The sequence below is a fragment of the Pogonomyrmex barbatus genome, unplaced genomic scaffold, assembly GCF_055798465.1.
Source record: "Pogonomyrmex barbatus isolate J1 unplaced genomic scaffold, ASM5579846v1 scaffold14, whole genome shotgun sequence".
NCBI classification, from domain to species: domain Eukaryota; kingdom Metazoa; phylum Arthropoda; class Insecta; order Hymenoptera; family Formicidae; genus Pogonomyrmex; species Pogonomyrmex barbatus.
The window spans coordinates 5,375,695-5,401,467 of NW_028297110.1; the positions used below are offsets into that span (position 1 = coordinate 5,375,695).

The 25,773-nt window shown below is 41.5% G+C and overlaps 3 protein-coding genes across 17 annotated transcripts in view; 2 read left to right on the plus strand and 1 right to left on the minus strand.

The window, feature by feature from the left end:
• The first annotated feature begins 22 nt into the window (after positions 1-22).
• Positions 23-4,067, plus strand: LOC105428187 (galactose mutarotase). Its single transcript, XM_089072737.1, has 9 exons — positions 23-625; positions 698-916; positions 1,017-1,162; positions 1,236-1,463; positions 1,637-1,801; positions 1,887-1,987; positions 2,060-2,132; positions 2,201-2,569; positions 2,627-4,067. The coding sequence occupies exons 1-9, from the start codon at positions 556-558 to the stop codon at positions 2,717-2,719; spliced, it is 1,464 nt and encodes a 487-aa protein (XP_088928863.1). The 5' UTR covers positions 23-555; the 3' UTR covers positions 2,720-4,067.
• LOC105428188 (ATP-dependent DNA helicase DDX11) lies at positions 2,805-7,201 on the minus strand. Of its 4 annotated transcripts, none has more exons than XM_089072703.1 (10): positions 7,069-7,201; positions 6,455-6,617; positions 5,543-6,356; positions 4,994-5,470; positions 4,375-4,928; positions 4,065-4,288; positions 3,736-3,915; positions 3,572-3,656; positions 3,299-3,429; positions 2,805-3,205 (listed from the first exon to the last, which is right to left on the minus strand). In XM_089072703.1, the coding sequence occupies exons 3-10, from the start codon at positions 6,238-6,240 to the stop codon at positions 2,960-2,962; spliced, it is 2,595 nt and encodes an 864-aa protein (XP_088928829.1). In that variant the 5' UTR covers positions 6,241-6,356; positions 6,455-6,617; positions 7,069-7,201; the 3' UTR covers positions 2,805-2,959. The 4 variants fall into 4 exon arrangements, with proteins under 4 accessions (XP_088928829.1, XP_088928828.1, XP_011638636.3 ...); XM_089072702.1 differs by having other exon boundaries at positions 6,926-7,201; XM_011640334.3 differs by having other exon boundaries at positions 6,455-6,788; positions 6,926-7,201.
• A 255-nt stretch (positions 7,202-7,456) lies between these two features.
• LOC105428190 (uncharacterized) overlaps positions 7,457-25,773 on the plus strand; it is a 29,820-nt gene continuing 11,503 nt past the window's right edge. For 8 of the 12 annotated variants that reach the window (XM_011640339.2, XM_011640341.2, XM_089072691.1 and 5 more), the window contains exons 1-5: positions 7,457-7,593; positions 11,537-11,668; positions 16,977-18,747; positions 18,924-19,086; positions 19,213-19,416. In XM_011640339.2, coding sequence (XP_011638641.2) covers positions 11,570-11,668; positions 16,977-18,747; positions 18,924-19,086; positions 19,213-19,416 — 2,237 coding nt within the window. In that variant the 5' untranslated portion in view covers positions 7,457-7,593; positions 11,537-11,569. Of the gene's footprint in view, positions 7,594-8,094; positions 8,153-11,536; positions 11,669-15,089; positions 15,671-16,206; positions 16,348-16,688; positions 16,746-16,976; positions 18,748-18,923; positions 19,087-19,212; positions 19,417-25,773 lie in introns of those variants that run through there. The other 4 variants (XM_089072699.1, XM_089072692.1, XM_089072694.1 and 1 more) reach the window with 4 other exon arrangements.

Consider the following 25,773-nt stretch of genomic DNA (forward strand, 5'->3'; position numbering starts at 1 on the left):
TACATTACTCTATAAATATTAATTATACAAAAATTATAAATATTAACTGGAATATATATAAAACTGATAATAATAAGAATAATAACAAAGTAGGTTTATTATTTTATTATTAGTATAACAATTCGTAATTTTAGTATTATAATACGAATTATAATACGTTATACTTATTTTTACATTTATTCTTATTTTATTATTATTATTTTATTATTATTAATAAATAATTTTGAATAACAACATGCGTAAGTTTTAGCTCTTTGATCATTTTTTTATATGTCTTCCACATTCCTATAAAATATAACAACTCGGTTGAACAAAATCGTTAAAGTCGCCCAACAATTTGCCAAATTATTTTCATAATTATTTCAATGATCTTTCATGGAAAAATAATGCGATTTTTTAATATCGATACAACAAAAGACATCGAGATTTTGTTGTTTAGCGTTATTTTCAGAAAAACTGATGTGAATCAGATGATAAACACAAGAGCATAATAATAAAATTTCTTGTTTTCATTTTATATTGCAAATGGCCTGATGGTAATTGAACGAATAAAACATGGACACTTATGATTGCAATTGCAAGGACATTGCAATTACAGAGGAAATATTTGGAGAGATTTATGCCGGTATTTCATTGTTATAATAACAGAAAATTTTGCTGTCGTAATGACGTAAAAAAAAATCGCCTTTAATTATAGAATCTCCAAGAGATAAAATACGGTATGACAGTAAGAAATATTATGAAGATGCTGAAGGCAAGGAATTCCGATTGGTACCAGTAAAATCGTACACAATGGTCAATAAGAATCGCATGGAGATTATTGTCATCTCTTGGGGTGCCACGATCGTTTCTTTGAAATATCCCGATAAGTTCGGATATGTCGCAGATGTCGTGCTCGGTTTCGATGATTTGAAGAGTACGAATCTTGACGTAATTACATATTTACCCATGAAAAATCATTTAATCTCATTAATCTCGACTGAGCCAGAGTCATGACTAATAGAACGATTTCTCAGGTTACACAAATCCCAGGATTAATCCATTCATAGGATGTATACTGGGCAGATGCGCGAATCGCATAAGAAATGGCAGTGTTGTCATTAAAGACAAAATTTATCAGCTAACGAGAAACGATCTGGGCAAGCATCATTTGCATGGAGGTGTACGTTTGTTGTCTCATTGTTCTTTTCCAACGACATTAAATATCTCATATCGGATATTTCTCTTTATTTCAGACGAAGGGCTTCGGTCGACGATTGTGGGAATCGCGTATCGATAGCTGCTCAGTCGTAATGACTTATTTAAGCGAAGACGGCGAGGAGGGATATCCCGGGGCGGTATTGAGCACAGTGAGATTCAAGCTGACACCCGATAATAAGCTGGAAATAGGTATCCGAGCGACAACGACGGACTCCACCATCGTGAACATCTCGCACGGTTCTTTATTCAATCTCGCTGGACATGTAATTAATATCCTGCGCAATGTCGGCATACTGAAACTGGACCACTCTAAAACACAAAAAAAAACCGCTTCAATATATGTTTCTTTTTAAATAGTAGAATAAATGGACAATATATATTTTAAAGCTATTAATAAAAATGGCGTGGCAGATCTACTTATTCTGTAATGTGATAGGACGCCGGTAAGAAGGAATTGATGAAACACGAGATCTCATTGAACTGCGATCGCTGGACTTTTGCGGATTACATGGATCCGATACCAACAGGCAGCATCCGAGGGGTCGGAGGTACCATCATGGATCTGCGTGTACCGAGACTTCTGGAGAACTGCATCGAGAAGGCATCTAATTGAAATTCATGTGAATTATAGCAAATGAATCTAATAAAGTAAAGAGAAAAAAATTGTAAATTTGTATAAGCTATAGGTTCCTCCAGGAGAGGGATATGATCACAACTTCTGCGTCACGCCGAGTTGGCACGGGGGTACCGCGTACGTCGCTCGCGCTGTCCATCCAAAAAGCGGTCGGTAAGGTTCATAATAGTTGTGTACTATTCGCAGTGTTGTAGTAATGTTGGAAATACAAACAAATATATGCAGCGTCTTGGAGGTTTATTCGAATCAGCCTGGCGTTCAGTTCTATACAGGCGGTCGTTTATGCAATACTTTCGAGGTATTTTCAAAATGCTTAAGATAGATAATAATCTATATTAAAATAAGATAAAAATATATTTATTTTAGGCTGACAGTAACATTGCTATTAAACATAACAACCCGAATCATGAAGGAGAATATAAGGAAGAGGAGTCAATAACTGATCGAACGGAACAAGATGTTATACCTGAACAAGATGTTATACCTGAACAAGATGTTATACCTGAACAAGATGTTATACCTGAACAAGATGTTATACCTGAACAAGATGTTATACCTGAACAAGATGTTATACCTGAACAAGATATTATACCTGAACAAGATGTTATATCTGAACAAGATGTTATACCTGAACAAAAGTCGTTGGAATTTATTTCGGGGAAGCAAAATGCTCGCTACATGAAACACTGTGCTTTTAGTATTCAGCCGCAAAATTATCCAAATGCCATTAATTATGTAAGTATTTAAAAAAACAAGACGTTGTAGCATTTATTAATTTACAATTTCTTTTAGTTGCATTTTCCTTGTTCTATTCTACGACCCGGAGAAATCTATCGTAATGATTTGATTTACAAATTTGGTATCCAATTGGCTAATTACATGTGACGCATTTCTAAATTAGAAAAACATCAGGCCTGCATTTGGTACAGAAAATATTTGATTAGACAATAAGAAACATGGTGAATACATCTTTCAGATTAAAACTTTTTTATTATTTTATTTAATAGTAAAAAAATAATTATAATACAGGTGTTATTACTGCGACCAGTAATAATGACCATCAAATTGAATAATTTAGTAATATTTATAATTAATCCATTGACACATCACTATCATTATCATAGATTAAATTTTCTTAATTCTTTTGGCTGCGAAAAATTTTGCAATGTTACCAACTACAGATCCAAATGAATCATTTATTACGACAGAACGTTGAATCCATTGAGGTAGTACTTTAACTTTTTGACAATAACGTCTGTCTAACAATACAACTGTCGAATAATCGTTGATATGACGAACGGATCGACCAATACACTGATTCACCGCTTTCATGCAAGCATTTTCATAAAAAATATTTCCAGCGTCTGGTTTCTAAACAGAAATTAAAAAGTCAAATAAAAGATTTTGAAATTTAAGATTAAAGTTACTTGTACTTTCTAGCATTTTAACAAAGAATGTACGTACAACATGCTCGTTTAAGTATTTCATTTTTTCTTGTAATTCTGGTGACTTAATGTTAGGATATGGCAAGCCAATGACTATGACACACCGGCCTAAATCATCAGAAAAATTTAAACCTTCGCTTAATTTACCACCTGAAATATATCGTGTAAATATTAGAAAACTTATTTTCAAAAAATTTAATATAAATAAAATACAAATGAAAAATTTTCTATAATATTAATATGTATGTATATAAAATTTCTGTGATATTAATATATAATATTTTTAATGTACCAACTACGCTGAATAGCAATGCTCCGTTACAAGGGGATTGCGGATTCTTGATAGAATATGCATATTGATCCAATATCACATGAACCTACGTTAAAATAGACAATGTGTTTAATAGAAACAAATAATTAATAAAATTAATTTAATAAACGTGTAACAAAAAGTACCTGCGATGCTAATTTAGGTTCACGATAGATATGTTTCTTTGTAGATATTTTGGATATGATACCAAATTTATCTAGATGTTTAAATACCATATCCTCATAGTTGTAAGATGGGAAGAAAACTACAATTCCAGCTGGTACAATGTTACATAAATTTAATAATGCTCTACCTAATTCATCCAACTGAAACAAAGCATCAATCTCCGTGAACATCATTAATTCTTAAATATTAATTTTTTTTTACATATGCATATATATAAATAAATAATTTTCTTTGTTACATGTATGTCTAAATAATACAGCAATCACAGAAATAAAAATAATTCTATTACCAATCTTGTATCTTGTCGATTATGAAAATTAAATTCAAATTCAACTCCAGTCGGGCCACGCATTACGATATTGGATATAATGTTTTCCTTGGGAATTACATGATCGCATGAAAATGTCATTATTCTCTCCGGTGTGGCACCCGCCATTAAAAATAATTGATCAATAAATTCGGACATTGGCTCCATTGTGCCACCAGCCAATATCACAGATCTGGCATCTCTCACTAAAAAGAAAAAGAAATACATATTCAAATAAACGTAAAATTGACGAAGCATATTCTAAATTCCAATAAATATTCAATATGCTCACCCACGTCATGAAAATGTGCTGCTGGATTTAACAATAGAAATTTTATAATTCCTTGTCCGATAGTAGCGCCAAGTAAAACACATATTCTGCCGTCTGTACAGCTGCTCTTTAAACATTCTAAGAAGCTCAAAATTGCCATCAACGGATTGCTCGTTTGCTCTTCGTTACTATTTGGAGTATCCGCGACATTAACAATTTCTTGAGAATTTGTATCGTTGTTTTTAATCGAGTTTAAAAATTCCGTTATCCCGGTTTTCTTTGCTTTCTGTTCATTGATCTTTATACTATTGCCATACTGTTCAACAAATCCTTGTAATTTATGAATGAGCTTTGAGGTTTTAACAAATTCTAACAGTTTGAATATGTTTATTGTGTCGATCTCTGTAAGTACTTCGAATTCTTCCAGTTTGTACAATCTGGATGTTATCGTTTTATTAATCTCATCGTTGGGATGAGACTTTGTTGTTGCTCCGAAGAGAGTCAGAAGTTTCTTCAAGCAGAAACTTAGCTGGCCCAGATACATCACACTTTTAGCAGAGAATAAAGATTCAAATCTGTAATCAGATTATTTTCAGCAATTTGTTTAACAATAACGGAAAAAAATATATCATTACGACACCTTTTCTGATATTGCGATAATTGACTGTAACAGTGAAGCAAATTTCTCCCCGTGATTACAGAGCTATGCATTCCTTCGATGGCCTCCAATAAATTGTGAGCTTCGTCTATTATCAATATGTTCCCTTTTAAATCTATCCCTAAACTGGTTCTAGTATTTTTATGAAGAATTGAATTGTACGGTACCAATATCAATTGTCCATTTTGCAGAGATTTCCTCGAGCCGTAATACGGACAAGTGTTATTTTCTTGTCCTTTTCGTGTTATCTCCTCAACATCTTGAATGTTTGTTAGAATCTCGGCCATTAATAATTTCTGATCACCTGGTACGAAAGGACAACCATTTGTGGTTTTAGCTCTCTTTAAATCTTTTTCCTTCTTAACAGTAGTCTTTTTCCTTTGCAATTGAAGACAGGTTTCATTAATCAGATTCGTGTGCTTCAATCTCTTGACGTTTTTATTAATGCAATAATTTTGCCTGAAATGAAATAGTAAAATATTAATAAACAGCTGGGCTGTATATCAAAATATTAAAATATAAACAAGATACCTTGATGACAGTGGTACTACAGAAATATCTTGAGAATATGGAGATCTCTTTAATTCATGGACAAACTGTGTCAATTGTGAATGTGTTCTGGAACAGAAAAAAATCTTGGTATTTTTGAATAATGGTTCTTCCGCATCTTCATCCTCGGAACCTTCCGAGTTTGATAATCCATCTTCCAAGATAAGAGCCTTCTCAATGTCACAAATATCAGAGTCCACTTCTTCCATCTTATCTGTTGTTTTATCTGACTCTGGAACCTTTTTGATGAATTGTTGTCTTACTTTTCCACTTGTTTTCGTTTGCGAAGCTTTCTTCGATTCAATCAATTTCTTAAGCTTCTCTCTTTCATTTTCGTATTCGAGGAGTGCATTTAATGTGGCTTGCAATGGTTGTTTCTTGGCATTGAATTCTATTTGCTCCGTTTGCACTGTAAACCAATTGTCTGATGGCTTCTCGCAGCTCTTTATTTTATCGTCTATTTCCGCAATCACCGAAGTTAACTCTTGCTTTCTCCATCTCTCATGATCGATCAACCACCTAAGCGCGCCACAGATAAGTGACAGGGATTTCCCAGTTCCAGTAGGACTTTCAAAAAGGCCCAATTTGCTGCCTTCCAAGCAATTATAAAGTTCTCTCATAAATCGCTTTTGAATTTCATATGCTGGGAAAGGAAACGGAAATTCTTCCGGAGGTTCCATATCAGTCAATCAATCACAGTATATTCAAGAATTTGTATTTAATTTCTTCACTAAAATTCATGAATTTCTAACCCATTTAATTTCTATCGTATTTCTCTTTGAGCGAAGTCTTTTTTCTGAAATGAAGAAAATGATAATTTATCATCGAGCATCACCTATTGAAGAAGATTTGATCTTCAGCGAACTGAAATCGTATTTATAATTGAATACAAACCTGAGAATTATACGTAATAATAATAATACGCAAATGTAAAACATTGAGCATACACATCAATAATGGACTACCAGCTTGTCATGCTCTCTGCCAAATCCTGTTTTATTTTCTACATTCTCTCTTCTTCCAATAATTGTACTGCTATTTGCCGCCTTTCTTTCAACTTAAAGAAAGTGTGTTGAGTGTTGACAGAGAGAGAGAAAGAGAGAGAGAGATTTGAATAGCTAAATTCTATACTTTTCACTTTTCGTCCTTTTCCCTCTCATCAAAATCTATAATACCGACATAGCTCTACAAACATTGAATGCTATGTCGGTATGATAGATTTATTAACCTAAACAGTCGTCAACTTTAGCGATTAATATCTCGTTTCACGGAGCAGAACGACGCTTTTTTGTGCCAGATTCTTTCGTTTCGTACAAAAAAGCGTCAATCATAATCGGGGCTAATAGAGGTAAACTGAATAATTACCTTTTCAAGCAAGAGAAAATCGAATGAGTGTAAATTTATTCTAAAACGAGAGACCAAAATAAAAAATTCATGATTCTACAGCTAATGAAATTCGAAAAATCTGTCGTACGACAAATAAAATGTTGCAATAAAATATACCGTACTGAATGTTACTAGATTTCCAGTGCTGCGCATGCGCACGTAAATCTCTCCCTCAACAACACTGGGTAACAGGCTGACAGGTAGTGCGGTGCGACGCGAGTCCGAATCCCGTGCATCCACTCGATACGTGATCGCTCGCGCGAGTGAACGCAAGTGAACGCGGCCCGCTGCGAACGTTTGACATTACGATCGGGAAGCGTGGCGTAGTATCGCGTGCCGTCGTATCTCTGAAGAGGAAGAGGAAGAAGAGGATCCTCATCGTCGCATCGTGCGTGTGCGGCGAAGACCTTTACTCCAAACGCCACTTCCACTGTCAAAACACGCCGTTTCCATCGTCGCCGTCGTCCCCGTCCACGTCGCCGTCCCCGTCGCCGTCGTCGTTGACACTCGTTCCAATCGCGGTGACATGCACGCACGGTCGCTCGTGCGTCGCTGCTCGTAGGTGCTCGTCCCCTCCCCGTGCTCAGTTCCTACGATGTGTACCACGTATCCGCGCGACTCACCCGGGAGATTCAGCTGCAGAAGAGGTAAGGGTTAATCCTATTTGTCCTATTCCCTAACCTCATCCGTGAAAAAAAAAAGAAAAAAAAACAGAGATCCGGAGCAACGGGATGCCGCGGGCGCGTGCTCTCACGTGCGGTTCCGCGAGCCGGAGGAACTCGCGGATCCTACTCGTGGATTCACGCTTTCGGATCGACCGCCCGTGTAAATAACGTAAATAAACGTAACGTGTGCGTGATGCGCACCGTACGGTCAGCGGTGCGTATTACGTCACCGTGTGTCGTGTCATGAGCCGCGTCTTCGACGCGCGTCGCTCGAAAAGATTGACATTGGGGGACGCGTTCGTTGATGAGCTTTTTCTTTCGTTTTTTTTTTCTTTTTTTTTTCCTCTGCAAATCGCAGAATGATCGTCGTGTTCTGGGTTCACGTGACATTTCTTGTCAAAAAAAAAAAAAACGAGGACGACGAGGATGGTCCCTCGCGAGGGAGCACGAGAGAAGGTGGACCATTTTATTTCTTTTTTCCAGTGTATTCGAGATTACTCTACGGCGGGCCAGGCATAAAACCGCAGGGATTTTCGTTTCTGTGAGTACCGGAGTCGCGGTGATGCGGGTGACAATCACTCAGGAGACCGCGTAATGCTTTTAATAATCCGATGGGAGAGGAAGGGTGCATGCACGCCTTGTTTCCTCGCATTTTACTAACCACATCTTTCGTTCTCTATCTCTCTTCTCGCGCCACACCTTCTCCATCCTTGTACCTTTTACTCTCGAGATCTCCACGAGAAATAATATTTTATCTCACCCCCACGCGACCTGAAGCAGGTCGAGATTCGAAGATCCGAGGAATTCACCCTCGAAGAACTTCGCGATAATTCCGGGAGTCGCGAGTCAGGAATGTGTCGGCTCTGTGAGAGAGAAAGAGAGAGATCTTCGGAGATTCCGGGATTCCGCCGCTACGAAGCGAACGAATCGCGAAGTAAACGACTCGTCGAGTCAACGGACGATTATCATCCCATTTGTGTACCACGGAAGTCCCCGCAATTTTTTTTTTCGCGATAGCAGGCGCAGTCGTTTTTGCTCTCTCGGGAATGAGAAGCAAAGGGAGGGAGGGAGGGAGGGAGAGGGAGTAACGACATGAGGACACAATGAAAACGACGCGAGCCGTTCGATTATAGGGGATGGAGAGGGAGAGGATTACTTGGCACCTGCGTGGGCACTTCGGGGGGGTTAGGGGGTATCCTATGTGGTATCCGCTAACGTTAACGGTAAGCGGAGATTTTGCGCGAGAGTTACACGCGGCGCGAGAAAGGTCAGATTCCATGCATTTGTACGGCGTGAAAGGCCATAAGACTGTAAATAATTAATATACATGAACTAGGAAATATCTCGGAAACATTCGGTCGAGATCGCTGGATTATCGCAAGACTTCGCAAATCGAAGACAAAATCGCCACGGGATCAAAGCAAAACAATACGCTTTTGGTATACTTTCTATATCTTCGGTATTCAGAGAGAAATTATTCGATCTCCTTTTCAAGAAATTTCAATCAGACCCTGCATATTATGGAGGATATTAGAAACTGAAATAGATATTAAATTTTGAAAATAAAAATTAGGAATAATAATTAAACGCACATGGACATAAGTATAAGACATAGGTATGATTAAATGAAAAGAATGGTTTTTTTTGTTGATAAAAAAATTTGATCAGATACAGATCTGAAAATAATTTTGTTGGACCATCAAAATTATTGTTATGTAGAACGTTTAAATATGATGATAATACTGCAAAATTTTTTTATATTCTAACAACCAATTTGAACGTTATATATAATAATTTTGTAGCCAACAAAGTTATTTTTAGATTTGTATTTGATCAAATTTTTCAATTTGCAAAAGTATATCTCATTTACTCTATTGTGCGTTATGTTTAATCTTTATTCCTAATTTCCATTTCCAAAATTTATAATATTTATTCCTGTTCCTGATATTTTCTCCATTGTGCTTTATTTATAAAACTTGACAACGTGACAAATTCATTTGTGTCAACGTAACAATAGCCAACCTATTCGAGGATGCTGGAGAGAAATAGAAAGCCATATTAATTTACATCTGCTATTTTAAGGTTTTGACATTTCCGTGTCGCTTGGATACTGAAATCTTCCAATTGCAAAATTATCCTTTATTCGGTAATCCTGTGTAAAATATGGAGGAATCGCGCGGAACGCGATTTAATATAATCCGCAACGCTCTCTACGACAAATCGAGTTGGTGCCATTTATCGTCCTACCTATTTGATGATCGTAGCATACCGGTCATCTTTCACCACATCCATTTGATGCATTTCGAATAAAATTTCTCAGATGCTCCTTATGATACAATATTTTAAAAATCGTAGTCTCGGATGGTCGGACATTTGTTATTTTAAAGAATTATCTGCGTGTAAAATAAATATAGTATGAATGACGAACGCTCCCGTATTAAAAATCAACAAAAATATAACAAGACACAACATAAAATAAATTAATGTGTACATAGTTTACATTAATTTATTTTATAAAGGACAGTTTTGCTGGCAAATTTAAAAATTCGACTAGATACTGATCTGAAAATAATTTTGTTGGGCTTTCCAAATTATTATGTACGTCCAAACGTACGTCATTATGTATTATTGTTATGACGCTTAAGCACAATAATAATATTGCAAAAACTTTTGATCTTTTGGTTGACCAACTTGAACGTTGTATATAATAATTTTAAAGGCGTAATAAAATTATTTTCAGTATCTGTATCTATCAAATTTTTAGATTTATCAGCAGAATTGTTGTGTTGCGTACATTTTATATTATGTATTTTATGTACATGTATGTTATTTTTATTTTATATTGACATAACGGTACTCGTGATATTCGTCTTGCGAGAGATTGAATGGTGAACGTATCATTACTAGCACTCATGGGTCAATACCCATCCGCGTTCGATCTGTGCCGAATTTTCGAAGAGAGCGGCGTCCGAGAAAGGGTCTTTAAAATCCACGACCTATTTTCCGAGTTTAACAAGTAACACGTTTCTCATAACACGAGTTTACTTTCTCGCGCTATCTTCGGTAATCGAATGAGAAATGGAATTCTTGATCGGACGTATCTTTTTTTTTTTTTTTTTTTTTTTTTTCATTTTATTAAATATTTGCAAGTTGGTGACTTTCCTTCGAGGTATTTTGTACGAGATTGTTTTAGAATCTGGCGAGGAAATCCGAGTACGCGTTTCGCTTCTGCTAATGTCTCTTCTTCGGGACGTTCTGTGCAACACTGGCATGTCTAATGGGGACGCGAGTTCGGTTCGTGACCCGCAAGATTGAGAACCGGTGCCGTAAACGCGAAAGGTATTCGTAGACGATTCATAGACGATGTGCCTCGTCGTGCCTCTGGTTAAATCGCGGGATTTTCTCCTTTCGATCGGGGAACAGGCCTTACGTATCGACCAGCGCGCGGAACTTTTCCCCGACTTATATGCTCACCTTCGGTGGCGGTGCTTTGTCTACTTTCTTGGCAACCCCTCCCCCTCTCTCCACCCCGGCAGCATGTCTCTCCGCCTACGTCATATCTATGTCTCTTGTCGCCTGGCGCTCTTTTCGCTCCGTTCGATGAAATCGAACGAGGATCTCCGCGTCGCCAGTCGACCGCGAAATGAAATATTAATGAAGGTGAATGGGAAGGCAGGTGTGCGATCAGGATGAGGACTGTTACACGCATAGTTTAACTCCTTCCGCTTGCCTCCCGACACGAGCTGCGGGCGCGTGATAACGCGTAAACGCAGCGGGAAGAGGTCTCGCCTTTTTGCCAATTTACACGGATGTACCTTGATCTTCTCATCTTTACGCGCTCTCTTCTGAACGGCTTTGGCAATTAGCATAAACGTATATTTCGCTAATACTCTCGACTAACGCACATCTTTTTTTCTATGAACAGCGTTCGGTGTTGGGACAAGGTTGGCGGATCTATATGGGGCAATGCGTGTCTCGTAAGGCGGGCGCCGTCGTCGCAGCATCCGGTCATCACAATTCGCCCTCGTACCGTATCATGGACAAGGCCCAGAAACAGGTGAGCCCCACCGCACAGGTGAGAGATAGCGGAGAGATCAGCCGCGCTCGTTCGCTAGAAATACTCGGCCGTCCCGTCGATGGACGTTGAACTTCAAGGTTCGCGTTCACCGACGTAGTCGAGCGTATGTCCCTGACTTCCGTTATTGCATTTACGCAATATCCACCGAGGGTCCGCGTGTACGTACGTACGTCAGGTATGCGTGTATGCGGCATTCTATATGCGGGGAGATCTATCGCGTGCACATACTCGGATGTATGGTACGGCGTATAGCGGAAAATCCAGCTGATCGCTGATCCACGCGGGCGACTAGGCTGTGAAGGTTCAACGCCCTTTCCTCAAACGCGATTCCACCAACGCAACGGGACCGCGTTTCACCCGCGAATAGATCATTCGCGCGCGTCCAGTGACTCGCATTCTCCCGTTTCGTCCTGTAAAAATGACAGTCGGCGACGCGTGACCGAGTCCCGCGCTCTCGCGATGACGTTTCGTAGCGCGAACACGAATTGAATAACAATTGGCTTGCTTTTTGTAGCCGGACTAGTGTACACTCGTTGTACATACTTAAAATGAAATAGATATTAAAATGAAATAGATAGATGTATTTCAGGTTGGCAAAAGCGAGATAGAAAGATTTAGTGCGGTCTGATGCAGGAACGGAAGGCAAATCTCAAATTTCTCGGCTATCTTTCGATGCATCTGGCATCTGGCATCTTAGGACGCCAATTTTCGATCTTACACGATCGAAATGTTCGAGCAATCTCAGTGATAGCGAATACCCCGCGCTATTATCCTCTTCTGGAAAGAACAATTTTGCTGTAGGATCTAAAAATTTAGCTAGATGCAGATCTGAAAAATAGTTATTAAGACATTTAAATGTGATGACAATACTACAAAATTTATTTATATTTTGTCAACCAAGTTGTCGAAAGTTCTAATTAATAATTATTTTGATGCTCCGACAAAATTATTTTTCAGATTTATATCCAAGGAAGCTATTCTTTCTACGTACGATTGAGATCTGCTCTTTCGACTGTATGATTTGCAGAAAAATAATTTTGTTGATCATCAAAATTATTATGTAATGTGTTTAAATATAACAACAATACTGCAAAATTTGTTTATATCCTGGCAACTAATTTGAGTGTTCTAATTATTTTATTGGTTCAACAAAATTATTTTTCAAATATACGTATTTGTATCGAAGCTATTCTTTTCGCGCACGATTATTCGCGATTAGAAGCTCTGCTCTTTCGATGTACGACTTGCAGAAAAGCACCGCGTAATCGTTTGCACGCTCGAATACCTTTTAACGATTAATATCTACAAAAAAAGGAATTCGTCTGTACTATGTATTGAACGTGCCACGTTACATCGTGTAAGAGATGCCGATCTCCACACTTTCGCGGCTCGCGTTAACTTTCTCATGCACGAATCACGATGAATTAATTATCTTCGAACGGACGTGACGCGATAAATGGCAGCGTAAATCGCTTTAATAGCGATTATCGCTGCCTAGACTTGCACTATCCTGTCTATTATATTGTGTCGACGCACTGGAGTGTGCAGGTATGGTCTTGTAGAAAATAGCCTTCGCATATTAATTATTTGCGAAGGTGCGCTTAGAAATAAGTAATCAGTCCGCTACCGTAAATGTCGACAGTGATTCCTATCGTTTTAACATGATCGTGCCGTTAATGCGAGTTAATTTGAGGCAATCACTCCAATATAATATTTCCTTTCGGTAAGCCTCGACATACGCAGATCTACTTATTCCCGTCCAATCGATTTTGAGGCGATTTCCTTTCGTATTTCTCACTGGATTTTTCGTGTCGAGAACTTTTATGTTCACTTCAGGGAAACACACACGATTCGCGCATGCGATCTCTCGTTTCGACCAACGACGACGACGACGACGACGACGACGACGTCGACGTGCTTTCCATTGTTCGTCGTCACGCATGCCGGTTTCACAGCAGACCCGCGCCGGAAGCTGGATAGGCCTGGCGTGGCTCGGCGGCGGCGCGTGCACGGTTCAGGTGCGAAGAAGGAGAAATCGCGGGGAACGCTCTTTTCTCTCGTCTTTTCTCTCCATTGTCTCACTCCCATCCGCCTCTTCCTCCCGCGTTCTCGACCGTGCCGATTCGCACGGCGGAAATCACGCCGGATCGAATGCCGCTTCTTTTCCCATTGTTCCCATTGTTGATGTCCTCTCGTTAGAGGCTGCCGCTCGCCCGGAGATTTCGTGCTCGAGATGCACGTCTGGAGCGGAAGCGCCTCCTTTCCTTCGGTGAAACCGTCGCGCGCGTGCACACGTGCGTGAGAGTTCGATGGACATCACGTGGGTGGATAAAGAAGAAGTGGAGAAGACGTGCGAGCTAATTTCGATTCGGTTTTAATTTAAATTTTTACGCTTTGAGATCCAATTATTCGACAATTTTGAATCGAGGAGATCAAAATGCGAATCACGTATGCTGTCTTGAATTTAACTTTCTAATAATTATGTTGATTAAAAGTAAGATTTAATTCTACTTTTGAAATTTTATTACTTTTCGCAAGAAAATTTAATTTTATTCGATTCGCATAAAAAATTTTTCGTTTGCATATTTTTATAAAGAAAAATTCCGATCGCTTCGACTATTGATCTATCTATAAGTTTCCTTTGTTCCCGGGTGCGTTATCACGACGTTACTATCGCAAAAGACTACTCGTGTTATCAGCAAGGCCGATTACGAAGAGTTAGTTTACAGAAAAGAAGCGATATCAAGATGAAATCCAAGTCTCCTAGAAAATACGATATCAGAAGTCGTTTCGCTTTTATCGTATCGATCCACCGATTAGATCTTTGTTTCTTTGTAAGATCAGTAGCTTCTATAGAAAAAGAAAAGCTATAATGAAAAGCTTTAGTTTATGTCAACATTGTAACATTGGTTTGTATTGGCCCAAAGTGATGAAGCGTTGAAACCGTTCGTGCGAAGCAGGTTCGGTTCGCTCCACCTCGTCGATTTCGCATAATCGTCATCGTAGCCGCGAACTCCGGGGAGCCGCTTCTGCCTCTGATAACGATGCGATCGACGCACACTCAGTCGCGTCGCTGAATCAGCCGAGCTGTATACAGGGTGCGTCCCGAATGTTGAGAGCGATCGCCGGTGGCAGGGTTCTTTCTCCGGTTGGACGTGAAATCGATTCGTCTTCCACGAATCTCCCCGACGGGAAGAGCGAGCGGGGTGAGCTAGGGTTTTCTAGACCACCTGGATTCAGTCTTCGTCGAGTCAGGACACGCCTGACCGACGAAGGCCGAAGACGATCCGTTCGAATTCCTCCCGTCGGTTCCATAGATGACCTCGAAGTCGAAAATCGAGTGGAGCAAATCGAGAGACACACTTTCTCGGGTGAACACCTTGTATGTACACCGGGTGGTAGCCGGGGCGCGGGCGCATCCGCAATCAAAATCAGCCCCTCGCCTACGTCGCCGTGTGCACGTCGGCGTCGCGACGCCGGCGCAGACCGCCGGATCGATCCTCCGCGTTCGTTTTCCTTCGCATCCCGAGCCTCGCACGACGAGGTCGAAGCCGCCGAGGGAGCGAGCGAGACGAAGAAAGTGCGAGGAACATGCGGGGGTGACGGGGACGATCACTACGACGACGACGACGACGACGACAACGACGACGACGACGACGACGACGACGACGACGACGGTGGTGGTGCGCTGTCGTGTTCCCTCGCCGTCGTATGCCACCCTTACGATGTGACGGACCATGAAGAGGACTCTCTATCATTCTTCTCTTCTGATAAGAGAACGCGTTTTCTCGCGCCAGTTAAAGATATATATATTCGAGGAATGACGTAAAGCGACGGTGGGTGGCCGTCAATCCCCGTGAGAGATCGATCGACGACCGGCTGTGTGACATTGGCCCGGAAGCACCCGTCATGGAATACCGGTGCGGCAGCACGAGATGCGAGGACGACTCGTTGGAGAACGAGAAGGGCACCGGTATTGCGGTAAGGGATGCTCGAAATCCGCGATAAAGCCTCGTCTCTCTCTCTCTCTCTCTCCCTTCGGAGAGGATGCGCGTTATACGCGTGTGACAATTGGATGGCATTATCGTGAATAATATCAGAGTGTTGTCATTTGTCTCTTCAATGTGATCGAGTTTCTATGTCATTTGCTGAAATCGGCGGAGTTAGCAATTTAATCCTCGGTTCTAGAATTGAAAGTGATTTTTATGATACCCGATGTTCATCCACACATTTTTGATCTTCGTTATTTTACATCTGATAGAGATGTGATAATTCTATATATTACATTTATTATATTTATTATATCGTAATGTGCCGCATACATTTGAAAGTCCTCGCAATCGCGGGACACGTTGAATGCGGTGACTCAAGCTTTCGAGCCTCATCACGAATGCGCTCGAGACGCGCGCGGACGCGGATCTCAGATTTGTTACGCTATTTCTGGAGTTCAAATGGGGTTGCGCCAGCTGCCGCGACGGCTCTCAGATGCGCCTCCGAGAGTTGCACCGTTCCTCAGTCGACTCGATCATGGACAATGCGGTGCTCGCGTGCACATTGTCGCGGAGAGCTTCGTCCGCCGCGGGATGCGCTATCGCGTTGTTATATAATCCGCACACGAATATCGATTAATATTGTTGCAGCCGGGAACCACGCAGAAGGTTCGTCAAATAGGCACCGAAACCCTACGAACGTGCGACGATGTAGGCGGCACGATGCCGAGTGGATGCTCGAAAAAAAACGGAATTTAAAGTCGAAAGTATCGTAGAAGAGCCGAAATCGTGCTCGCGTTAAATGGCTAAGATATGCGTAATATATCACACGATCGATGAAGAGCGAAGTTCAATCAGGTCGTTGAAATTCAATTACACGGGATATCGATCTTCTTCTACGAATATAATCGTCGCGGCTAAATGCGTGACTAGGTACGATACGCTGCGATAAACTCAGTTCTTACATCTTGATATGAAGTACCCTTTGTTCGTGACGGCGGTGGAAACGCGATAACGATCGAGAGATGGACTTTCTCGATCGAAGAGCCAGCGTTGCGAACTTGGCTGTAAATAGAATGATTCTCTTAATGAGCGATTCTTATCGCAAAAAGATAAACGGTCTCTAATATGTACGATATGTGCGTGTGTGTGTGTGTGTGTGTGTGTGTGTGTGTGTGTATGTGTGTGTGTTCGCTTCAACTTCATCTTCCGTGACATCAGTTTATCTTTTTCTCGCGTTCCCATTTTTTTTCACATCTCATAGATCTTGTGTCTCTAATAAAATATTCTTTTTTCAGGGCGATTTACGGGGCTCCTCGAAGCGCGGCACGTCGCACACGCGCGGCACCGCGATGTCCTTCGGCTTCCGACGACGGCCCGCCAGCGGGATCCCGATGCCGATAGCGAACTACGCCGCCGGCGAGAAGAGCCTGCTGCACCCACGATCAAAGTCGGCCGGCCCGGAGCAAGATCGCAGGCGTATGATGGACGACGACAACAGCAACGTGATTTATAATTCGTCGTCCGGCCGGTCGACACCGCGACTGGCGCCGCCGAAGAAGGACTCGAGCGGGATCGGCGTCAGGACGAATCGCTTCGGTTACCGGCAGCCGCAGGCGAGATTCACGAATAAGGTGGGCGACATTTGCAGCAGTCACAGCATCAGCCACTACAATCAGGAGAAGCTGCAGCAATATCCGCAGCAGCAACAGCTCCAGCAGGAAAACTACTTCGTCAAGCAGCAACCGAACCGGATCGTCGCGCACGTGCCGCAACATTTGTGCAGCACGACGGCGCCGGCGAAGCCTCGCCCACCGCAATCCAACAATGCGGCTTACGGCGGAAATTCGACGACGCAACACACGGACGCCAACAGACGAGTTTCAGGCATTCCAGAACCCATCAGCAGGTACACGCTGCATACCAGCCATCTGCCGCTGCCGCAGTACGCCGTGCGCGTCAATGACTCGAACTCCAAGATCGCGAAAACCGCGGCGAATCAGAGCAGAAAAATATCCACGTCGACGTTGAAGGGCTCGTCCAGCTCGAAGGAGGGTTCGGTGACCGAGGACTCGGGTGTCAGCAGCCAACCGGCTGGTCCGGAAGATAACGATAGAATCAGATCGGTGGATTTCGTGGACGATGGTTCTCTGAGGAGACGCGGCGTCGGCAGACCGAGGAATCTGCGCATGGTGGTGACCGGCAAGAGTTTCGACGTGAGAGACGTCCGGGACGACGACAGCACAGTCACAGAGATCTCTGTGATCCCATTGCCCAAATCCTTCGCGACCGCTGCGGTCAGCCTGAATACCGGCTTTGTACGTGAACGCGCCACGCAATACCAGCGAATCGTTAACAAGGACAACAGATACACCGATTCGACCGCCTCAATGTCCACTACGTCCTCAGAGGGATACGACGAGGGTTGTTTGAGCGAGGAAAAGGTCTACAAGGATCGATCGCGCACGGAAAAGGTCCCGTCCATCAAATCGGACTTCAGCCCGCCTAGTTCGGACGATCCCGAATATGGCCACGGCGAGGCCATGGCGGATGAGTACTCGTTGAGCTCTAGTGACGAGTGCCAGCGTTCCAATTCCATCGTCACCCAGCACGCGCAGGCGATCACCGCTGCAACAAAGAATGGCACGACATCAAAGAACGCTCTACGCTCGGTGCTGTTAACCATTGAAGATCCGGCGTTCGCCGCTGCTGCCGCTACCACAACCACTTTGATAGATGACGAGACTTCACCGGTAGATAGTCTGTTTGACAGTCCCACCGCCAGCATCACTCAGTCGGATGGAAAGCCTTCGAAGAGGGACGAGGAACACGCGTACGAGCGTTCAGATAACACTCTTGAGGACGACGGTCCCGGCACGCCGACGAACGCCTCCAACTCGCTCAGCTTGTCCGAGGGTAGAGAGTTCTTCGACGATGAGATCGCGGATCAGCCCGGATTGATTTTCGATGATAACAACTCGAGGGCGAGAATTGAAACGCAATCTGCTATGGGGGAACAAGTAACCATCGAGAATAGCCACACTCTGATCGAGACAAGCTCTAAAACGAGTAAGTACGAATGTTATTTTTGAAATTCTCGCCTTATTATAAACCTATTTTATTAAACTATTATTGAATTCGAATAATCTAATAATTATTATCTTAATATAAACATAAAAATAAATACATGTTTGTAAATACATATTTTGTCACTGACAATAACATGTTTGTGATTTTCGTTACAGATGGTGCGCACATCAAGGGTATAGTAAACAGTCCTCATCATGGACAACGTTTGCATCGAACAGGAAGCGTAGACACTTTATCGCCCTGCGAGTCCATCGCCTCGGATGATTTAATGTTAGATTACGACGGCAGTGACGCAAGCTCTTACGAGGAACAGCAGCGGTTAGCATTAAGATATAACTTTTAACAAGCGAGATACACATATGTCATAGATTAGCTCGAATACAAAAGTATCACCGTTTCTTTTTCGTCGAATCGAGTTATCATCTATCTCTCTTTCTCTTTCAGATTAAATTCCAATCCCGCGTTGCACGAGCTGGATGATGCTACTATAATTTCCGAGCTGGAGGCTCAGGGCGAGGAAGTCATGAGGCAGTGGAGTTCGTTGCTGAACACCGCGCATATGGAGGAGGCAAATTCTAATTCTGCCAACAATAATTCCGTCAATAGTGCGACTGGCAACAATAACAATCAGACCATCACCGAATCTGGGTGTGTATTCGCATTTTTCGCTATCTCCCATGCTTTCGTCGCTTTGTCGAAATGTACCCCATGATGCATGATGCTTTTCCGGGAATAACTAACCGAATGTTACTGCAATTAGATTTACAACGTGTGACGTACTTGCAAATGATATGTAGATTATGTAAAAATGTTCCTCTCCTCTGATCAGAACGAAGAAGCACATATTACCGCTTCTCTGGCGGTATTGTTATACCTTTATATAGATAAAATCCGATAAAATACGGTATCTAATTTCCGTTTTTGTGCTTTTTGTATATAGTGCTTTTTAGATATTCTAATCGTAACATCATTCTGTCCCTTTTGTATGTAAATCGAATTTGTATACTTCAATATACACTCGTATCAATTATTTTCGCTTTTGTATGTAATATCCATTATAACTTTGAATGCATAATTTTGGTTAATCTCTACGCGTTTATAGAAGAATTTTCACAAATATAGAGACTGTAGTATAGTGAAACTGTAGCAAGTTTTAATTAGAGGTAGTAAACTATATATAGGAAGATTAAAAGAGTATCTGGTCGATGCTGTAATATAGTTAGTGGATAAAATATGCATATCATGCGAAGGAAGGAGACAAAGGATGTGTCATCCAACCATTAAATTGATGTATATCCGCTTCATCAATAGTTATAAGTCACTCTTGAATTTCGATCAGTATGACTTTTCGGATTTTTTGTATATTATGTCTCTCGTGTACAAAAAAATTCTGCAAAGTCAATACTTAATATTAAAATGCCTTGTAAGAAATTAATGATGTGTGCAGGTGGGAGCATTTATATACTCTCTAGAATATTAACATCGATATCTTAATATGTGGAAAAATATTTTTTCAACTTATCACGAAAAACTCGATAATCTGATATTCGCGATATTTTAATTTTCTCGTTGTAACATATTCCATATTTCTAATTTTTTTACAATATACAATTACTTTTTAATTGAATGACAATTTAGCGAAAATCTTTAGAGAGGAAGTGTCACATATATATTTTTTCAAACTTCTCTTCACGTCCTTCACACATGCTTCGCGTACATTATATGCTATTGTAGACACGATATATATATATATATATATATATATATATATATATATATATGCAATTTTATAACTTCAGTCCGTACATCAAACTGCAATGAAGACTCGCAGAAGTTGATCGTTAAGCACTCTGCGCGAGAAGATTGCTTAAAACTCCATCGCGTAAAACTCCATCTTTCTTATTGTTTTCTATTTCTTAATCGGGAAGCGATATTTTCCGTGTCGGGAGCACGAAATACTTTTAGAGGCAACATTTCGGATCGCGTTCGCAATAATAATCGCGCAAAGTTTCGAGCACGTCATGGCCACACGCGCATAACAACCTACTCTCCTTTATGTTAGTTCCTTTTTACTCGGTAGCTTTCTCGGCAAGAAAAAAAGCGTACATCTTGTTTAACACGCGTTAAAACTTGTCCATCCTCGAGCCCTTCCTATCCTCTACCTTGCAGTTCTTAATCTCGTCTGACCTTGTAGCTTTCGTCTAGACGCAGCATCACGTACTCGTTTGTTTCATCACTCGTTTTCGTTCTGCTCGTCATTAACGGTGATTACGATCAGCAGGTTTCAATGTGCGGTTATTGAGAGACAGAAATCGAAGCCTTTAAATATTTCCTCTTGCTAATTTTTTTCAACAACATCTACCGATACACGTAGGTCTGTAGGGAAGAAATGTAGTCGCTTCCAAGGGTAGATTGATTCAATGTTGAGAATGCGTGATATTTTTCATATGGAAATGAGCCTGCTAACAAAAGCCAAATATAAGATATTTCCCTCTTTAAAATATCATGAATTCTCAGTGACATGTGTGTGTCTCTCATGCTCATTTCTATCAATGTCAAGATTAACTTTAATCTCGGTTTAATTTACTTTTCTTCTTTTTCTAATTCGAACAATTAGAAAAGAATAAAAAAATAGACTTAAACCGAGATTAAATTTAATCTACATTCGTGGAAATAGATATCAGTCGATGGAGCTCTTGCGTTTGACATGATTATGTTTGATTTTCCCCTATGAGGCGTTACGTACGAGGCACACGTGCATCGTGTGTGGCCTCTTACCCTCTTGCTTGTACAGAATGAACGAAATAAACATGCCCGCACACACATCCGCCACAGGAGACGCCACAATTCAGCGACAGTATTCTGTGTTCTAGCGCGCTAGTAAAACGGGTGAAGCAATTGCAAATTCCCGATGAGGACTCCGCGGGTGGAGACTACTACCAGCTGACATACCCTAACTAGCGAGCGGGGTTCGCCGGTCCTCCCTTGAATGTCGACTAAGCAAAACCGATAACCGCACGCAGCCGATTACCGAGACACAGTAATAATAACACACGGACGCAAGAGTGGTTGAACGCGCGAGTGGTCGCGTAAGGGGAAAAAAGAAAGGAACCGCGTTAAAGTGAACTCGTGGGACTTTCAAGATACAGATTGGCAGTGAGAAGGTGTACGATTTTTGCGTTTTCTTTGTGTAAGAAGAAAGAGACCTTTCATTTGCCAAAACGTGTAATGCGACCACTCACGAGTTAAATAGACAGACACGTTGTCAAGAGTGTGAGTGAGAGAGAAAGTTGATTGGAAGAATTCGAGCGATGATAACGATAGCGTATGATATCGCAACCGGGAAAATCTGGCTGGCTATGGTTGTGCATCTGTAACCACTTTTGCTTAGGGTACGGTTAAATGAAAAAAAAAAAAAAAAAAAACAGATGATTTTCACGCCGTGATTACAATTAATTTTAGTATGCGTTTTCAAGTTTATTCCAAAGTTAGAATAGTTCGACGAATTAAAGTCTTTTTTAAATTCTCGCAGAATAATCGCGGTACAATTGTTATTTAATGTAAGAATGTCCTTTTACGCAGTAGTTTTTTAGTCTAATAATTTTTTACTGTAAGGTTTATGTACCTGTAGATATATTTTATTAGTTTTTTTAACAGACCTTATACATAATTATTATTCGAAGTTTCACGAAGTTTCCGTATTATATGTCTTCTATTCTTGTTTTTGAGAGAGAAGTCAATCAATCTATTTCGAGGAACGTAATAATACATATATAACTAATAACATAATTAACCATTCCATCCCGCCCAATTTCTTAAGCTGGATGTAGATGGGAAAGGTGCTACCTCAAAGGTACTAGTTCTCCGACCCCCGCGGCTCGATTAGCCTCGTTAATTTACCTCTCTCTTTCGTTTCCAAGGGAAATATATCTTAATAAGTGATTTCACGAGGCATATAAGGCATCGGGTAACTTCTTCGAGATTACAAACGCGTCCTTATTACGATCGCAAAGATTATCGATTCTCTCAAGTATAATCGAGGTATATAGTTGAAGCGTAGTTCAGTAGAGTAACCCGCCGACCACGTTGTAAACTGTTCGCCGGTTTACAACAGGTCGTCTCGCTGCGTCCCGGTTACAACGCTTAAATGTGAGCGATCTTTCTGGAAAGAAATTCGCGCGAGTCACGGGCGGTGTACCGGCACCGAGCGGGCGCGTCTGATAGAGCGTGGCGCGGGTGATAGAGATTATTTTTCTAATTTCGTATTTTTCCAATAACGATGCTCGAACGTCGAGTTCCTTCCAAAATTGTCGTCCCGTCGCGATTCAGCGGCCGGCGGTTCCAAGTGGTTTTCCCGATCCCGAGTAGACGCACTCTAGTCCTCCTCCTAGTCCTCCCAGCGACCGCTTGCTTTTAAACGGTAACCAACCGCTATTTATTTAATACGTATTACAGATACGGATAGCGTAATTCATTTTAACACTCCGGTGCTATCAACAAATAGCTGAATGAACTAATCGTATACTCGTGGCATTATAGGGAGCTTGTTAGGTGTAAACGCGTAGCTTGATAGAAGAGACGAGTCGGTGTCATCCTTCCCGCCTTCCTTCCCTTCTTTGAATCCATCGTGATGGATGAGAACAGCGCGGCTGATACGCGTTGCATTCCATTAGCTTAATTATCGATTAATTCGTAATTCGGAGCAATCGATCTCGCGCTCGCCTGCCGATTTCAAGCCGCGTTTCGGTCTTTCTTTCGGTTCTCGATACGCGCCGTTACGTTTTGCAGTAAAAAGGTGCGCGTTCTCCTCGATGTCCCGCGGCCTCGTGCTCGTCCTCCTTCATCGCGACCGCGTCTCTCCGCGAAATTTTCCTTTGCATTATCGTCGCTTCCCTTCCATAGGAGGTATTCCAGCCGAGGTACCGTTATCTCACGTTAGATTGGTGACATGAGCGAAATACGATCGTGAGCTTGATCTTCTTTTACGTTTAAGCGGATTCCCCACCCGGAGACGAGGCAAGCCAACGCGCTCTTAGGGAGGCTTGTCTCAAGTAGGCTATTTAAGTTCCATGCTGGATGGCAGAACGCAGGAGAAAAAAAAATGGCATACGCCTCTTCGCTCGACGAGATTCGGGGAGCGTGGCGAGAAGCGATGCGCGGCTTTTGAGGAGCTCGCGCGATTCCGCGAGATCATGCTTAAGACTAATGGATACAGGATGTTTCAAAAAATGGAGATCAATTGCTTCGAAAGTCATTGGGAAAAACAAGAGAAAACAAGAGAAAAAGTTAGTATGGACATAGATCCGGAAATGTCTTGTTTTATGTTGAAATTTCCATTTTCATGTTGAAATTTCAAATTGCTTTCGAAATTTTGTCAAAATTGAGAGAAGAGAAGATCTTTATGAGTTTTGTAACATAGTTAAAGTTAAGTTGCTTTAGCGCTACACAAGATGCACCACGTGGAGATACTTAGTATCTCTTGGCAGAGATCAGAATTCCACAATTGTGCATTCCTGAATAGTGCTAAAGCAGCCCACAACTTTTATTTGACTTTAATTATATCATAAAGCTCATAAAGGCCATCTCTTCTTTTAAATTTTAACAAAAAAATTCGAAAGCAAAGCAATTTCAAATTTCAATGTAAAAATGGCGATAACTCGAGAACAATGCATTTTCCTATGTTCATAACAACTTTTTCTCTTGTTTTTGAATTTCCATTCATCTCCGGAGTGACTGACCTCGACTTATGGGACACCTTGTATGTACACGCGCGGAAAATCGCGATTACCAATGTCGCGATGATGACACGTATTAAAACGCAACGTACATATACTTATACTTAGCATAGTACTTACGAGGAATATATATCGCTACCATTCTGAACTTTGAATAGCAGCTCGTTGAATCCTCGCGTCAACTCCTCTCGCTTCTTCCTTTCAGAGAGCCTGTTCCTTTCCTCTTGCGCTTGCCCTGTACTCTTCCTTCCGTCTCACTTTTGCCTTTCAGGCTTCTTATCCCGTCCAAAAAAGACCAATGCGATCACACAATGCTATTTTAGTATCCTATGTATCTCTCACAATATTCAGAATCAATTCTTTCCGATAAACTCGGTCCATCTTAGGATTGATTTAGCGAAACTGACTTAGCCGCCGTCATTTCGGGGCGCTACATTTTCGCGACACTTACATATGTCCGTAAGTATCTATGTCCGTGTACTCGAAAAATGTATCCGTAATCTGTAAGAAGGGGCAATGCAAAAGGAAAAACGAAGAGAGAGAGAGAGAGAGAGAGAGAGAGAGAGAGAGAGAGAGAGAAGTGAGTGCGGTGTAGCGCCGAGAGTTCTAGAAGACGGCATTTAGTATGACTGTGTATCGTATTTTTGTCTTCCTCGTATACGTAATATTGTAAGCATATATATCGATCTCCTTCATTGCATAATTAAAACACACTTCCTCTCGTCGATTGCTGGTTTTCTTTTATTTCATTTCATCTCCATTTCGCGCCGCACGAAATCCACGTTCAGGTACATATGGGATTTGGGTCACAGAGGGTTGTAAGCGCGCTGCGAGGAGCCCAAGCTCCTGCTTGCCACGACCTTGGCTATCGTACGAAAAAAGGCAAAAGAAAAAGAAAAGCCGTAGTTTAATCCGCTCAACCGTGTAAACCGGTTTTCCTTAGGATGCATACGACGGGCTTGCGCTTAGGCATGGACGATCGTGATGCAATGAGACTCGCCACCATCCACGCGATGTCCAGTTCAGGTCGAAAGAACGGAAAGACGAACGCTTGAATGTTAATATTAATTTTACAGCCTTCCGGAAATTGATCGGTGGCAACCGGAAAGCCGATCGACACGACGCGAAGACGTCGGGCCGAGCCGAACAGCGCGATTTCCTCGTCAATCAGAGCGTTACTAGTTAGCCATGGCTCGGTATTTTTCTGCTGTTCCTTCACGCGCGTCTTTTGTGTGCGAAATTCTAGGTCCGCGACGGCATCGATCGCGGC

Excerpts from the sequence above, each read along its gene's own strand:
- LOC105428187 (XM_089072737.1), top strand. The coding sequence starts at position 556 with ATGGACACTTATGATTGCAATTGCAAGGACATTGCAATTACAGAGGAA. Across the intron at positions 917-1,016 it reads CGGTTTCGATGATTTGAAGA|GTTACACAAATCCCAGGATT; the intron begins GTACGAATCTTG and ends ACGATTTCTCAG. Across the intron at positions 2,570-2,626 it reads ATCCAAATGCCATTAATTAT|TTGCATTTTCCTTGTTCTAT; the intron begins GTAAGTATTTAA and ends AATTTCTTTTAG.
- LOC105428188 (XM_089072703.1), bottom strand. The coding sequence starts at position 6,240 with ATGGAACCTCCGGAAGAATTTCCGTTTCCTTTCCCAGCATATGAAATT. Across the intron at positions 5,471-5,542 it reads GTAGTACCACTGTCATCAAG|GCAAAATTATTGCATTAATA; the intron begins GTATCTTGTTTA and ends ATTTCATTTCAG. Across the intron at positions 4,929-4,993 it reads TTATCGCAATATCAGAAAAG|ATTTGAATCTTTATTCTCTG; the intron begins GTGTCGTAATGA and ends ATCTGATTACAG.